The 15360-nt window shown below is 35.3% G+C and overlaps 1 protein-coding gene across 1 annotated transcript in view; it reads right to left on the bottom strand.

Moving 5' to 3' along the window:
* The window catches only part of Cped1 (cadherin like and PC-esterase domain containing 1), a 248540-nt gene that overhangs the window by 193047 nt on the left and 40133 nt on the right, over positions 1-15360 (bottom strand). Inside the window, exon 4 of the mRNA XM_077110288.1 lies at positions 838-944. Coding sequence (XP_076966403.1) covers positions 838-944 — 107 coding nt within the window. The remainder of the gene's footprint in view (positions 1-837; positions 945-15360) is intronic.

Below are 15360 nucleotides of genomic sequence, written 5' to 3'. Positions count from 1 at the left end.
TTCTCTGAATTTTAGATGAAGACTTAGGAAGGCATCTACTACAAATGGTGATTGAAATTTGGAGAGTGCTTTTAAGGAACCTGGGAATTTAAAGAGTGGCGAGAGATAAGATAGCCATGAAGAGAAGAGAGGGAATGGCCAAAGATTTACAAAGAGAAAGCTCAGCTAGAAGGCCAAGGGAGTACAGAGTTAAAAGAAGGCAAGAGTAACCCAAACTGTCATTGCAGAAATATCAGGTGTTCAGGGTGGACTGCTACAGTTCCACTTAGGAAATGGAAAATAACTTAATTTGGACACTTTTCTCACAGAGAAGTTATAAGTAACAACAACACATCAATTTTTCCAGCATAGTGACCAGCAAATAGACCTTGGCTAATTTTTAGTTAACTTTCTAAAAGCATTTACAAAAGTTCACACAATATAGGCAGTAAACCGTGAATGTCAATTCTAAAAGTTAATAAAAAATTGTATGAATTTTATCATAATTTCAGATATTAATACGACTTTGAAAAAGTCTGACCAGTGTTTTAGAAAATGAAGACTTTACATCTTTCGATGAATATGTGGCCAGGGTCAGCTACACGCTCTAGGCTACAGACTTCTAGATACAGCTGGAGTCCTACCAAGTTCAATAACAGTATCCATAGTAGCTGATGCTGGGGAAGATCCCTTTAAACAAAAAACTGTTGCCATTTCATGGTGAACTCTGTAAGTCACAGCTCATTGGAACTTTCTCTAAAGATAGTATGGTTCTAATATTTAAGACTTTTCTTTTAAACATTGTGTAGCTAAAATGCAGTGTTCAAGAAAGTACATGCACATTTTAAGAGTATTTACCCTTTGATGTGAACTTAACTTGCACATGTCCTCCTTGGACACACAGGGTTTTCCATCAGCTTTCCTTGAAGGCAGACAAATGAGGAGGTCCCAGGAGCTCAAATCACCTAACAGCAAAAGAATATGGAAAAGAAAACAATTTTTATGAGATATTTTGAAGATAGCATTTAGTTCCTCAAATTAAAAAATATAATTATTTAAATCTTAGAACACAAGTAACAGGGATCCTGAATTTACTTCAAAGAAAAAGCCAATATTCACAGTAATTGAAATTCAACTTTTCTAATTTAACAGGATTAACATATTTATATTATATTGTAGAGAAAGTTCAATTGTTTGAAAAGAGATTATTAAATTACTTTAAAAGACTGAAATTAGAACAATTTAAGTTGCTAATTTTATAAATTTATAAATTCTTATTTGGAGATTAGAAGGAAGGAAAATTCTACAATCTTTAAAGATAGAAGAGAGTTGTGAAATCAAATAATGATAAAAAGTCAAAAGAACACATTTTGTCTAGGTTTGGATATTACCACTTTTTTGTAGATCTAAACATCAAATATACTTTCATCAACTTCTTACAAGAAAAGGAGTATGTGAGGCAGAAAGTAAAATTCAACAAAAACAAAATAGATAGGTTTATGTAAAAGAAATTTGTGATGTAGCTATAAACAGCACAGTTGAGTTCAAAATACAGGGTACAGTGGACCAATGCAAGTGATATTTCTGCTATTTCACAAAGAACAAAGCTCTTTGTCAGTAAATCATAGTAACTTGTAAAATAATCTCAGGAAAGTACATTCTTGAATAATACCTGTACATTTTAAAAATAACATTTGTATGTGTGTTTATTTTCCTTTACTCTCTTTGGCATATATATTATCATGCCTTGCACAAAATGGGTATCTTAAAAATATTTGTTGAAAGAATGAATAACTAGTTAGGGGCTGGGAATATAGCTCAGTGTAGAGCACTAGCCTGGCATATATATATGGCCCTGGGTTCTAATTTCCAGAACTGAAAAAAAAAAAAAAAGAAAAAGAAAAAGAATAACTAGATAACTAGTTCCTAATAGGATAATAAAAGTGTTACCTCATGGAGAAAAAAAAAAAGAAAGAAAGACACTTCAATGTTTAATGTTGTTGATGATATATAAATAGGTATCCCAAAAATAATCAAGGGAAATTGGGGACACTGAGCAATGTAGAAAATCATTGACATTGCTTAGAAAATTTTCCCCATTTTTGTATGAAAAATCAATTAAAATAATAATTTCTGTACAGATTGCCTCTTGTTGAACAATCCCAAGATAAACACTCCCTCCAAGTAACTATTCATGCAGGTCTCACCTTTCACTTCCTACATTAGTTATAGTGATTTCTGAAAAGTTTAGGAAATAATCAGCTTCTCCATATCCCTCTCTTTTCAAATTTCCCAGAATTTCCCACTTGAGAAGCGTAATGCTTCCAAAGAAAGGATTCACAAAAGAAAGGACTCACAAGGAAGAGGGCCCTATGTCAATTAGGATCAAAATTCCACTCTCCACCAATCAAATTCTTCTCAGTTGGACAAGTCCTGTGCTATCAGGGCTACTGGTTCCTCTGTTTTCAAATGTCCTGTTGCTGGAAGAGAAACCTTACAGACAAGCAAAGGGATTTGGACACTTCAAAGCTCTAGAACTTCTCTCTTGGCTTAACATATCCCAAGATGTTAGAAGATAACACAATAGTCAGGCCACAGGGGAAAGGAGAAATGGTGCAGGCGATTTGGAGATGAGAGAAATCTCATTGCTGTTATAGCAATCCGGCCTTAGGCTTGAAAGATCCACCATGCTCCATTTAGCCTCCCTTGGAAGATCTTTAAACCAACCTGACAGCTAGAACCAAGTACAATATGATGCTTCCAATATTTCAATTTAAACGTGCAGCTGGCTTTTTCAGTCAAAACCTTTGATTTGGATTCAAATAATTCAAATCTGTTTTCATTCCATATCACTTCTAGCCCAGGAAATACTAAAACCTTAGGCGGGGGGGAACCTTCTGTCATAAGATTCCCAACTAAATATTTTAAGAAGATAAAGATATGCAGGGAGAGGGATTTTAAATTAAGGACTGCATTGTTTGAGCCTTAAAGGCAGAGTATATATTTTTATATACTCCTCTAAGGCATGCTACCCCTTGCTTCAGAAGACACACACATGATTTCTAGAGTTGTTAAACAGAAATATATATATTTGACCCATAAATGTCTAAAACTTGAAGACACATTTAAATAATTCAAAACATTCAATTTGTTGAGAACCTCCAATGAGTAGAAATATTGTACTAGAAATATGAAAGAAAACAGCAAAAATAAAAGAACAGATGGTTACTGCCCTTAGCAATCTAGTTGAGGGTTCTAAAACACTACAAGGAAATTTAGGACAACTTATAAAGCATCACACAGTTTCTTAACATTCATAAGGGTGAAACCTTCTCTCTCAAAAGTATTTGATTAATATTTTAAGTTAAAAATCAATAATTTAAAAACTACTCTGTAGCACATAAATTTTCTCTTTAAGTGAAGTAAAGTATAACTGAAATTTTATGAGCTGTTTTCATATACTTCTTCCCTAATTCTTGCTACCATGATCTGGAAAATGCTGATTGTTTCCACAAAAACTCCTATTCCCCTCACTGACTGCTATATCAACCTTGAAAACCTCTAGTTACCAGTTAATCATTCAGTAGCTCTTTTCACACTACCTTTCCATTTCCAACAATCACAGCGTAACTAACTCCCTTCCCCCGTCCACTCCTGTGCTCCATTTTAATTTTTTATGTAAAGAATTTTTTTGTTGTTGTTTGTTTTCTTGTTTCATGAGAGATTCTGTGTACTCAATTTTGATTAAAGAAATCTACAAGCCATGGTGAAATGTAAGAACTGGAAAGGGAACAAAGAACATACAATAACTAAGTAAATCACATCCTTAAGTTAGCCTTGGAGCATTGGGGATGAAAATGTATATCTCAGCAAAATTACAAACTAATATATATGGCGGGGCTTGGGGCCAATGTTCCAAGTGCTAAAAGTATGGACATCTAGCTGGCCAATGTGAAGGAGCTACAGCAGAGATCACAAGCCTGGAGGCACACAGACATCAGATGGGCTGCCTTTGGCCTGCATAGTTTGTTTTGGTTTTGCTTTAATTTTAAGTATTTGCCAAAATGCAAATATCAGCACAATCCACATAAAATTCCAGATTCTGGCCTTCATTGAAAACTTGGAAGCTCTGGAAACACAGGGTCCCTGAAGGCAGCAGAAGGCTGGCGCCAGCTTCCCACATGTTCTCCACCTGGCTCTAAGTTTGCCCCAGTTCTGCATTTTGTAGCAGCATATAATGTTAGCCCTGCTGGAAAATACTGGTATGTCAGGTCTCCTCTACTCCTTGGTCATTTGGCCAATTGATATTCAATTTTTTTTAGCGTTTAATGAGTTAGATAAAGTGTTTTTTTTTTTTAATGAATTCAGGCAAGTTATTGTTTGGTCCATGGGTTGCAGAGAAATGTCTGAATATCTACCCTTTGATCTCCAGAAGATTTGGCATGGTCTTCCACAAGGGTGAGGAAGTTCATTTCAACTCCAAGTACATTTTGTAAGTTGTGTTAAAATTGGCAAGAACTGAAGTGGGGCCTCTCAGAGTCCTTGTTACTCTCAGAGCCTGGACAAATAAGAGTGGTCTGTGGAAATCTTCTTTGCAATGTCTCTTTTCTTAGGTTGTGACATAAAGTGGCCAATGAGCCACTGATGAGTGGACTGACAACAACTTTTCTCCTTCAAAATCTCACTTTGGACTCTTTATCATGTGTGCCTGCTTTGGGGCTAATACCCTAGTGACAAATGACCTAGGACAGGTTCTTCCTAGGCATGGGGCCAAATGTTCTTTTGGGGTATCTTTCTCAATGTGCTCCTTCTGTCCCTAGAAGATTGACATTAGAATTATAAGAGCCAAGAAGTCAGGTTTGGATGTAGGGGGAGAAAGGCAAAGACCTTTGCTAGTTTGGATGGTAGTTTATTAGGCTTTCCTGGCATGGAGTAAAATGAGAATTCAGTGTGGTTTAGTTTTGCTCTTTAGAATACTGCATTAGAATTTGGGGTCCAAAGCCATAACGAATAAATAATTAGTAAAAGTAATGATATGAATATCAGCAGCTAATAATTCTTGAGTATTAATAATGTGCCAGGCATTATTCCAAATATTTGCATTAACTCATGTATTCCACACAATACTGTACCACGTATTTTTTTAGAAGCACAGAAAGACTTAATAATTTATCCATGGTTATCTATCTGGTTAGTAGTGGGAACACAATTTGAATACAGAAAAGCCAGCTTTGGAGGCCATGTCCTTGGTACCATTATCCCTTAAAAGAACAAGGAGGCAACAGAGAAAATGTAGCTATTGATGCCTTTCATGTAATAATTTATGAAGTACTTCCAACAACCTTGTTGTATACTTTCCAAAAGAGTAGACTGAGACATAGAGAGAAATCATCAAATTGTTCCTTTTCAGGTATTGTTCAATGCATCTATTTTCTCTTGGAACCTTGGAAAAAAGAATGACTCTAACATGTATAGCTCAGGTAGTCTAGACCCATACACAGCAATAATAGCCACTGCATTCTTAGCACTGCTGCTGGTAATTTAAACTCAATCTTCATACATAAAAGGAACTAAATAGTTCCAAAATGCTTGTGAGCTCAGAAATTGTAAATATTGAGTTGACTTTCACCTATTTTTGAAAAAAATCCATAAATTATTTTAAGAAAGTTAATATTATATTTTTCCTTTTACAAAGAAATCAAAGCTCCTGGGTTAGACCAGCCAAGGTCTTGAATAGAGAGGTCATAGGACACAGTTCTAGGGAAAACAGGATGCGGATGTTCCATTCTCCTCTGAAAATTACAAAAGCATGAACACTGTACAGGCACCTCTCCTAGACCTACTGCTGATAACACCCATCACTGTTGTGCCTCACAGTGTTTGCTCCAGAAAAGATGAGGACTCACTGCCTATTTTAGAAGGAGAGATCAAGGTCCAGATTTATTAATTGAGGCATACAACAGCAGACTGTAGCTTATATCTCTAAGTGTTGTCAGAAGCCAGCTAACATCTCAGTGTTAAAAACATAAGAGCTATTTTTATAGGTTTTTGTTTTGTTTTTTAAAAATCCAGCATCTGCCCTTAGGAGTGAGGCTGCCCTTTGAGTATTTCCAGTCTCTTGCAGGCAGGCTGCCAGGTAAAGCAAACAATTGTTTCCTGGCTCACCTTGATAAGGTCTGCAGGATCAGTAATCTAATCTAGAGAAAAACAGAGAACTCTGAGATAGCAACATTCACATTAGCATCATCATATAAAGGCTGTTTATTCTTCAGGAATGAGAACTTTGGCATGCTGTTTAAAAAATTAAAAAATATGACCATTAAGTTCACTCTTGCTTCATTTTTCTCCACAGCATTTACTACTGAGAGGATGAATATTTCTTGTGTATTTGTTTATTAGTTGTCTTCCCTTATTTGAATATAAGCTCCTTGAGGGCAGGGACTGTTTATTCTATTCCTTGCTTTAGTCTCAGTACTTATGGTAGTGGCCGGGATACAGGAAAGTAAGTACTTGCTACATATTTGTTAAATGCTTAAGTGAGCAAATAACTGACTGTGAGCAGCAGATGATAATTAGAACATAATTAAAATCCAGTCTGTAGAAATGTTATCTCAAAAATGGAAGAATAGTTAGAAAAATATTAGTTTTTTTAAAAATTACATTAAGATATATTTGGGTTCTTAGCTAGTAAGGAAAAAGGAGGAGAATCCAACAAAAGGAAAATAAAGCCAACTATTCATTGTGTTTACAGAAATTATAAAGACAAATAGCGATTTCCAAGAAGAGAGGAAACTCTTTTATGAACAGTTCTACTTTTGATTGAAGGAGATTTATAAAGTATGGCTTGGAAAATTAATTGGGCTGAGAGTTTCTAGGACACATAACTATCAAAGCTACAGAAACCAATCCTCATGTATTTATTAACAGTATTAGACAATCATATTCCATAAATATACAACTATAATATTTTCAGAAAACCTGTTTTCCTTAGGGTGAAGAATTAAAGATGTTTAATTTCTTTTTTCCTCCAGTGCATGCAAGTGAAGCTCTCTATCACTATGCTATACCTCCAACCCCAAGATGTTTAATTCTAAAATAATTCATAATATTTCTTTATAATACAACATAGAAGGTTTTTGTATACATTCACAACTCCGTCTGTATTACCTTCTTTTCACAACTGGATTTTAAAATTCTTGCTGAATAACAAAGTCATACTTTCTCAGTAGCCATCCTTTATCATAATTAGTAGATGGTATTACATTCATGAGAACATTTTTAACTTATTGATGATAAATTAGGGCCTATGCTTGATTCTACCAAGACTGCCGGGACATAAATTAGCCAGTACAAATACCTATACCTTGTCTTAAATCTCTCAAATTGCATTAAACAGTTCACTATTCTGTACTGTTAATGTGATTGATCTACAGAACAATAACATAGTGCTTATAATTAATTTTATTCATGGCTGTTCTTTAAAGACAAGAAACATTCACCTTATTGTTTCTAACAATCATTATAGTCGATGTTTATTAGATTGACGATTTCCACTTTCAGAATTAACTTTAAAAGAATTATAAACAGAACCTTGAGATCCTCAATAAATTACAGAACATGGCCACAAAATGTAATTAAATCTGGTTCTTGATCCCCAAGAGCCTGGCTGTGGATGTTTGCTCTACCTCCATACCCTTCCAGGGCTGAGGATGAAAACTTTGTTTCACAACAGAGAAATTCCAAACCATTCGCTCCCTGATGCTCTAAAGACACACCAGGGATGCAGTTCTTCTATCCTGGTATCTGTCCTCTTTCTGCCCTGGGAAAGGTGATACAGATCATTGAGATGGTTTCTGGGAAGAGTTCTGAGCTCCTGAAAGTCTTCTACTCATAACCTCAAGAAATCACGATTATCCTTAAACATTGCAAAATAAAAGATTCCTGCTCTGAAGAAACTTTCTGTTAAGAAAGACATTAAAAGAAATTGATGAGTTTATTCCCATGAAATAAACTTTTTGTTATTTTTAGATTTACATGACAATAGTGTGTTTAAATATATTATACATACATGGGGTACAACCCATTACAATTTTGATCCAATTCTTGTGGTTGAACATAACATGGAGTTACACTGGTTATGTATTCATATGTGAGCATAGGAAATTTATGTCCAAATCATTCTACTGTCTTCCCTATTTCCATCTCCACTCACTTCCTTTCATTCCCCTTTATCTAATCTAATGAACTTCTACACTTCCCCTCTCTACCCTCCCTTATTATGGGTTAGCATCCACATATCAGAGAGAACATTCAGTCTGGGGAATGTTCAAGAACCAGAGCAGGAAATATACAGGCATGTAGTATCAGGAAATAAAAACCAAAAAAAATATTTTGCTCAAAACCAAACAGGAAGCAAACAAAAAGCAATGATGGGAGAAATATCAAAGAGACACTGGATCCAGTGGTCAACCTGAAACAATCTAAGCAACAAAACAAGTAAAATATTGGATTGTAACATAAAATATAAAATGAATATCCATGAGTCCACGCTGATGCAAACAAATGACTGAGTAAATTAAAAGGTGGACATGAAAAAACAAATCTCCCATGCAAAAGAAGTCCAAATAAGTCATGTAGCTACTCTGCCTTCAAGGAGATAGAGCATAATTTCCCACTTTAAATAAGAATGTGTATAGTGACTCACCCAAGAGTTCAGCATGAAAAGCAGAAATAGAAGGATAACTTTACAGTGTGGAAAAACCTTACAAATATAACCTCAGTCAGGTAATCAGGTTAACACCAACAGTGCGATGTCAGCTTGATAGTACATGCCTGTGTCAGTCAGTCCTGGAACCAAACAAAACATCTCACAAGAATAACTTAGAAGAGGAAAGGTTTATTTGGGTCTCACAGTTTCAGAGGTCTCAGTCCAAGATCTGCTGACTCCATTGCTCTGGGACTAACTAAGGTGAGGCAGAACATCATGGCAGAAGAGCATTGTGGAAGGAAAGCTGCTCAATACTTGGCAGCCAGAAAGCAGAGAGAGAATGAAAGGAGCCAGAGAAAAGATATAATCCCGAGGGCACATCCCCAGAAACCTAATTCCTTTAGCCATACTCCCACCTGTCTAAAATTACCATCCAGTAATCCATTCAAATTATCAATCCAGGAAATGATTTAGTCTGCAGATTGGATTAAAACTATCGTAATCCAATCTTTTCACCCCTGAAAATTCCTGCATTGTCTAACCCATGAGTTTACTGGGGGACACCTTATATCCAAACCATACAATATCCTTATTGCAATGTAATAAGGAAGATGCATTTTCTCTGTGGTCACACTCTCAGGAAAATTCCACTTGAAGGACATCCAAAGAGCTGAGAATTACTTCTCAAAACTGTCAAGGTCATTGAAAGTAAGGAAAGTCTGAGGAAATGTCATAGTCAAGAGGAAACAAAGACGATATGACACTAAAAGTAATGTGGTATCCTGGATGGGATCTTGGAACAGAAAGAATACATTAGACAAAAACTAAGAATTTCAGAATAAAGGATGAACTTCAGTTTTTAAAATGTCTGAATAAACAAATTCTTCAGGGGAAATAAGGTAATAACTATTATGTAACTGTAGCTAGATATAAACTCTCATGTCCTAATTGCAGATCTCACCAAAGAATTTGATACTTAGAGTGTTGTTTTACAAAACCAATCAGGGATGCAATGCCAATAATTACTTCCATGCAAGATGCATATTATACAACCATAAAGAAGAATGAAATTATGGCATTCGCTGATAAGTGGATGGAACTAGAGACTATTATGCTAAGTGAAATAAGCCCAACTCAGAAAATTAAAGATCAGATGTTTTCTCTGATATGTGGAAGTTTGTTAAAAATAAGGGGGAAAAAAGAAAAAGACAGAAAGAAGGAAAAGTGGGGTTAGGGGGTATTCCATCAAAATAGAAGAAAGAGCAGTGGAGTAGAGAAAGGAAATCGAGGGGTTGGGGGGATGAGATAAGGGAAGAACAGTGCAATGAATCTGATCTAACCTTCCTATGTACATATGAATATATCATAGTGAATCTCACCATTATGTATATCCACAAGACACTAATTTAAAAACAAAACTATAAATAAATAGCAAAAAGAGTACACAGAAAAGAATGGGAGGAGGAGAGAAGGGGAGGGAAACGGGAAGTACTTGGGACTAAATTAGAGCACATTATAACTCATGCTTTTGTAATTCCACCAAAATGAATCCTAATGCCCTGTGTAACTAAAATAAACCAATAAAAAATACTAGGGGACTGAAAAATAGATGAAATTTGAAGTTAAAGGCCTTTTCTTAATATGGGTTGCTCCTCAAATACCTACTCTTTCTTTATATGCATTACTATTTCCCTCTAAGTTTAGCTCCTCTGGTAATTTCATTTGCATACATTCCCTTGGCAGTTGGTTCTCTGCCATTGACTTTCAAATTCACTTTTCTTAATCTTCTTCATGTTTCAGAAGGCATTTCCAGTCACATTTGAGAACATATGCCCTACTGAATAAGTACCAAACTAAATTCACTATCGCCTGCCAAGACATTTTTCCCTTCTTCCATTGTCCTTATCATCAAAGGTGTAGCCCTTCACCCTCCCTCACTAGAGAGATCATCCAACTCATCTCTCACATGCCCACACCCCATTAGTTTCAAATCCCTTCGATTCTAAATAAAAATTCTCAAATATTTCCTGGCCTTTCCAAATTCTATCCCAATTTCTAAATCTAAGATCTCACTGCCCCTTGTAAACTCTCCTAACTAATGTCCCTGCTTCTAATTATTTCTCCTTCTCTAATCTCTCTTCCTGCTACCAGAAATATCCTCCTAAATACAGATCTTATCATTGACGAGCAACTCTGATAAAATTCCTTAGCAAAATAACCAAGGCCTTTAACATCTGTCCAGATGTGGTTCTTCCAGTCTTGTTTCCCTAGGAGCAGTTCCCGCCCTTCCACACATTCCCCCTCCTCTTCAGTCATACTACTCCTTGTTGATCACTGAAAGGCAGTTTCAGACTGGATGCAGCTTATATTTCCAAATACTCTTGCTTCTAATATTTGCTTAAGAAATGATTTGTAGCCAGAGGTAATGGTATATGCCTATAATCCTAGCATCTTGAGAGGCTGGTGCAGGAGAATCCCAAGTTCAAGGTCAGTCTCAGCAATTTAATGAGATCCAGTTTCAAAATAAAAAAATAAAAAGGGCTAGTTCAGTAATAAAGTACCCCTGGGTTTAATCCCCAGCACCAAAAAGAAGAAAAAAGAAAAGAAAAGAGAAATTGTTCTTATTCCCAAGGTATGACACCTTCCTAGGTCTCCATATTCAGAATTGACCACTTCTTTGGAAGTCTTTGGGGATATTTTATTCTGCCCCTCAGACCGCTCAGACTGCAATGAATATAACACTTAAACCTGGACATCCTAGCAAGAATGATCCAAGGACCCACATAGTCATCAACTGAAAGTTTTGTTAGAAATGTAAAAGTCCCGGTCCCAACTTAGGGCTCGATTTTAGTCAGCTATTTCGCTGCTGTGACTTAAAGACCCAACCAGAATAATTTTCCGAGTGGAAAAGTTTATTTGAGGGCTCATGGTTTCAGAGGTCTTAGTCCATAGAAGGCTGGCTCCATTTCTAGGGGCTCAAGGTTAGGCAGAACATCACAGCAGAAGAGTGTGGCAGAGGGAAATAGCTTACATGGTGATCAGGAAGCAGAGAGAGAGTCCACTTGCCAGACACAAATATATATCCCAAAGCCAAGCCACAATCCCACCTCCTCCAGCCATAGTCTACCACCTTAGTACCACTCAGTTAATCCCTATCAGGGGATTAAGTCACTGATTGGGTTAAGACTTATAACTCAATCATTTCTTCTCTGAACTGTATTTCAGTGTTTAATATGTGAGCTTTTGGGGGACACCTCACATCCAAACTATAACACTCACCAAAACAGAATTTATCAATAAATGAGATCCCCAAAGAGTTTGTATGCACAAATAAGTTTAAGAAACACTTACATACACCTCTGTATGATTGTTTTTTGAAAGTTCTCACTCACAGTTATAATGCTCTATCCCCTACCCAAGCCAATTAGGGTCTTACATGGAGCTCTTATTTAATAGCCATATAACAAATAAAACTTAGGTGTTTAGTGTCGATTATAAAATATCCTAATGCCTGGCTATGATAATGTCCTCCTCTTAAACCTTGTTTTGAGGTTGATGTTTTAAATTGGGTTCTTTTAATTCTTGAGTACTTGACATGATTTTTCTGACAGACACTCCTTGTACCAAATTCCATGAAAGAGGAAAGGCGGTTTTCCTGCATAATTAGCATGTGACACTTCATTTAACCAAATATTCTTCCTTCTTCTTATTCTATTAAAAGTTATTTTGCGTGACTTCTTTAGAACTCAATGAATAAAACCTAGTCATATCTGGCTTAACATTGCATAATAATTCACCGGGGACTGTGAGCAGTCTGAGAGGGAAGAGGGAGTCATTGATTTCTAATTTATTCCAAGAATAATTCCATACTAATTCAGCACAGATGAGAATTAGGCTTGAGAAAATATAATTCACTTACATGAGAAAAAGAATCAACCTTCTCTCAATGGCTTATTACTTAATGCCACAAGTATCTTAGGATTACTAACATTTATTCTTATGCATTATTTTCTTTAATCTTTGGAGATTTAGTTAACAAATCAAAACATTCCTGTGAGATATTTATGAGGCAAGTTTTATCTTCCATCTTCAAATCAAACAATAAATAATCTGATGAGATTGTTCAAGGTCATTCCAGAAAACAGATGTGAGACATAAAATTCAAACCTCCCGGGAATAAAAATACCAACACTGGGGTAATGTTTTAAGGATTAAATGAGTTAATAGTTGTGAAGCACTTAGAATAACATCTTAGTATTTGATAAGCTTTATATAAGCATATGTTTCTTGAATAGATGGGTGGTAGGAAGATACAGACAGGTAAACATTTCAGATCTGGGTAATGAACTTTTAAGAAACAAAACATGACATATTCTATGCATCCTACCAGCCTATTATTTAAGGCTTCCAAATAGAGAGAAAGACACATCATCTGAAAAGTACAGATAAACTATTGTTATCTGCCTCAGCCCCTCCAGTTTCCTCAATATCCCTCCCTCCCTCCCACTGGAGGATGATGTATCAACTCAACAGTCTCCAAGTGGTGCAAGGTTTCAGTGCAAGGGGAAGAACCTTAGCAGTGATTGCCTGTGTTAAAATGCATTCACATCACCTAGAACTTGGGCAGCAGATTTCTCCTATTGGTAATATCCAGTGTGTTTGCTTGAATAGGTTACATCCTGAAATATGATGGAAGAAGGTTCCTTTTCATGACAGACACTCCTTATACCAAATTCCATGAGAGAGTCCCGAGTGGTAGGCACAAACTGGCCAACCTCTTGGGACCCTCAAGTGGGTGCTTCAGATAAGGAGGAACAGGGTAAGGGGTAAACAGGCCTATTACCGAAGACAAGTTTCATCCACTTCACAATTTTCCTAAAATTGGCTTTGCTCCCAGAAGCCAAGGGTATAACAGAAGTGTCTCCTGAGGCTAATAATTCTGTCATCTATGAAACAAAGAATATTTAGGCCAATGTAAAACTATGCCAAGTACTATAAAGTGGATTGTTCCTATGCATCTAAGAAGCATATTTTATCCCACATATTTGAACAGGATTCTGCTAAATCACAGTTCCATCTAGTTTTATAGGATTAATTTTCCACCTTTCCAGAGACACTTGGAATAGAACATGCTGTTTTTCCCTGTAATTATTTACTACTAAAAATTCATATAGTAGTCTCTCTCTCATGTTGTTTGCCATTATTTAAAATCATTTTTCTATTTCGTCATCATTGTTAATTTTAAGATTTAGATATAGATTTTACCATGTTTTAATGTTTTAGCTTCTATCAGATCGATTTCCAAGAATAATATTGTTGGCTTCAAAAGTATAAGTATTTTAAGTTTTATAGATTTTTCCAGATTGCTTTCTCAAAAAAAGGGCTGTATTTCACGTTTCCATAAGCAATGTATGAGAACTCCTTTTCTTAGAATCTCTACCAGCAATAGGTGATATTATCAATTTTGGATTTTGCCTGTGCCATGAATATAAAATTATATGCTATACTTTAAATTGTCTTCCTTTAACTTGTGAATTTCAGTATCTTTTATTTTTTGTTTTTCTGGATGTATTTTCTTTGAAGAACTTCTTATTTGTGTACTTAGTATAACAAAATTCACAAATAAAAAAATTTTTTAAATGTCATACAACATAATCAAATATTTCAATTAACATGAAAGTACACATTTTTCATTAGAAATAGAAATTATATGTTATTTTAAATCACATTTGATTTTTTAAAAATGTTATAATATCAAATACAATGAAAACAAGGAAGACCAACACTATGGATAGAAATAAAATGGGAATCAACTTTTTGTAGAGAAATTTGCAGGGAAGACTACAGTTTTAATATTTTCATCCAATGACCCAATAATTCTGCATTACCACTCAAATCTCCAAAATATAAAGCACATTAATGTTGTAGCAAAGTTTTATTTTATAGTAACAAGGAGAAAAATTCTAAATAACTGTGCAGAAACATTTAGTTTAAAATTATGGTGTACACATGTATAATAAAATACTAAAAAGAATGAAATATATATTTTCTATATTCTTTCAGAGAACTAGTATGAAACTGTGATTAAAAGTTGAATTGAAGATATAGTCCTGGGATCAAACCTCAACTCCACCTTTTTAAGATACACTGTTTTGGAGATGTGGCGCTCTCTGCCTTTCTTTCTCATCTGTGAAATAGAAATGCTTATGTAGTGTTCTAGTAATGTGAGTTAAAGGAGTTAATGCATATAAAGTATGTGGCATGATACATTAAATTAGGACATAGTCAAGGTTTTTTTAAAAACTATTGAATTGAAAGCATTAAAAATTTTTAAGAACTATATATGGCAAGATTTTATATAGTGTTAGTAAAGAGGCAAAGGAACAGGATACAAATGGGTGTGTGTGTGTGTGTGTGTGTGTGTGTGTGTGTGTGTGAGAGAGAGAGAGAGAGAGAGAGAGAGAGAGAGAGATGCTCAAAGAGACCTGGAAATACACACAACATTATTAACCACGTTATCTCTGGTGGAATTTGAAGTAATTTTCACTCACATCTTTCTTTACTTGATTGATTATTCTACCATAAACATGTAACATCTTTGTAAACAGAAAAGCCATTTTCTGAAAATGCAGTTGCAATAGGCATCCAGGCAAAAATAAACATTCTACTCTGCA

This window comes from Callospermophilus lateralis, chromosome 1 (genome assembly GCF_048772815.1).
Source record: "Callospermophilus lateralis isolate mCalLat2 chromosome 1, mCalLat2.hap1, whole genome shotgun sequence".
NCBI classification, from domain to species: domain Eukaryota; kingdom Metazoa; phylum Chordata; class Mammalia; order Rodentia; family Sciuridae; genus Callospermophilus; species Callospermophilus lateralis.
The sequence above is the reverse complement of the archived record's forward strand: the minus strand, read 5'-3'. Positions and strand labels throughout refer to the sequence as shown.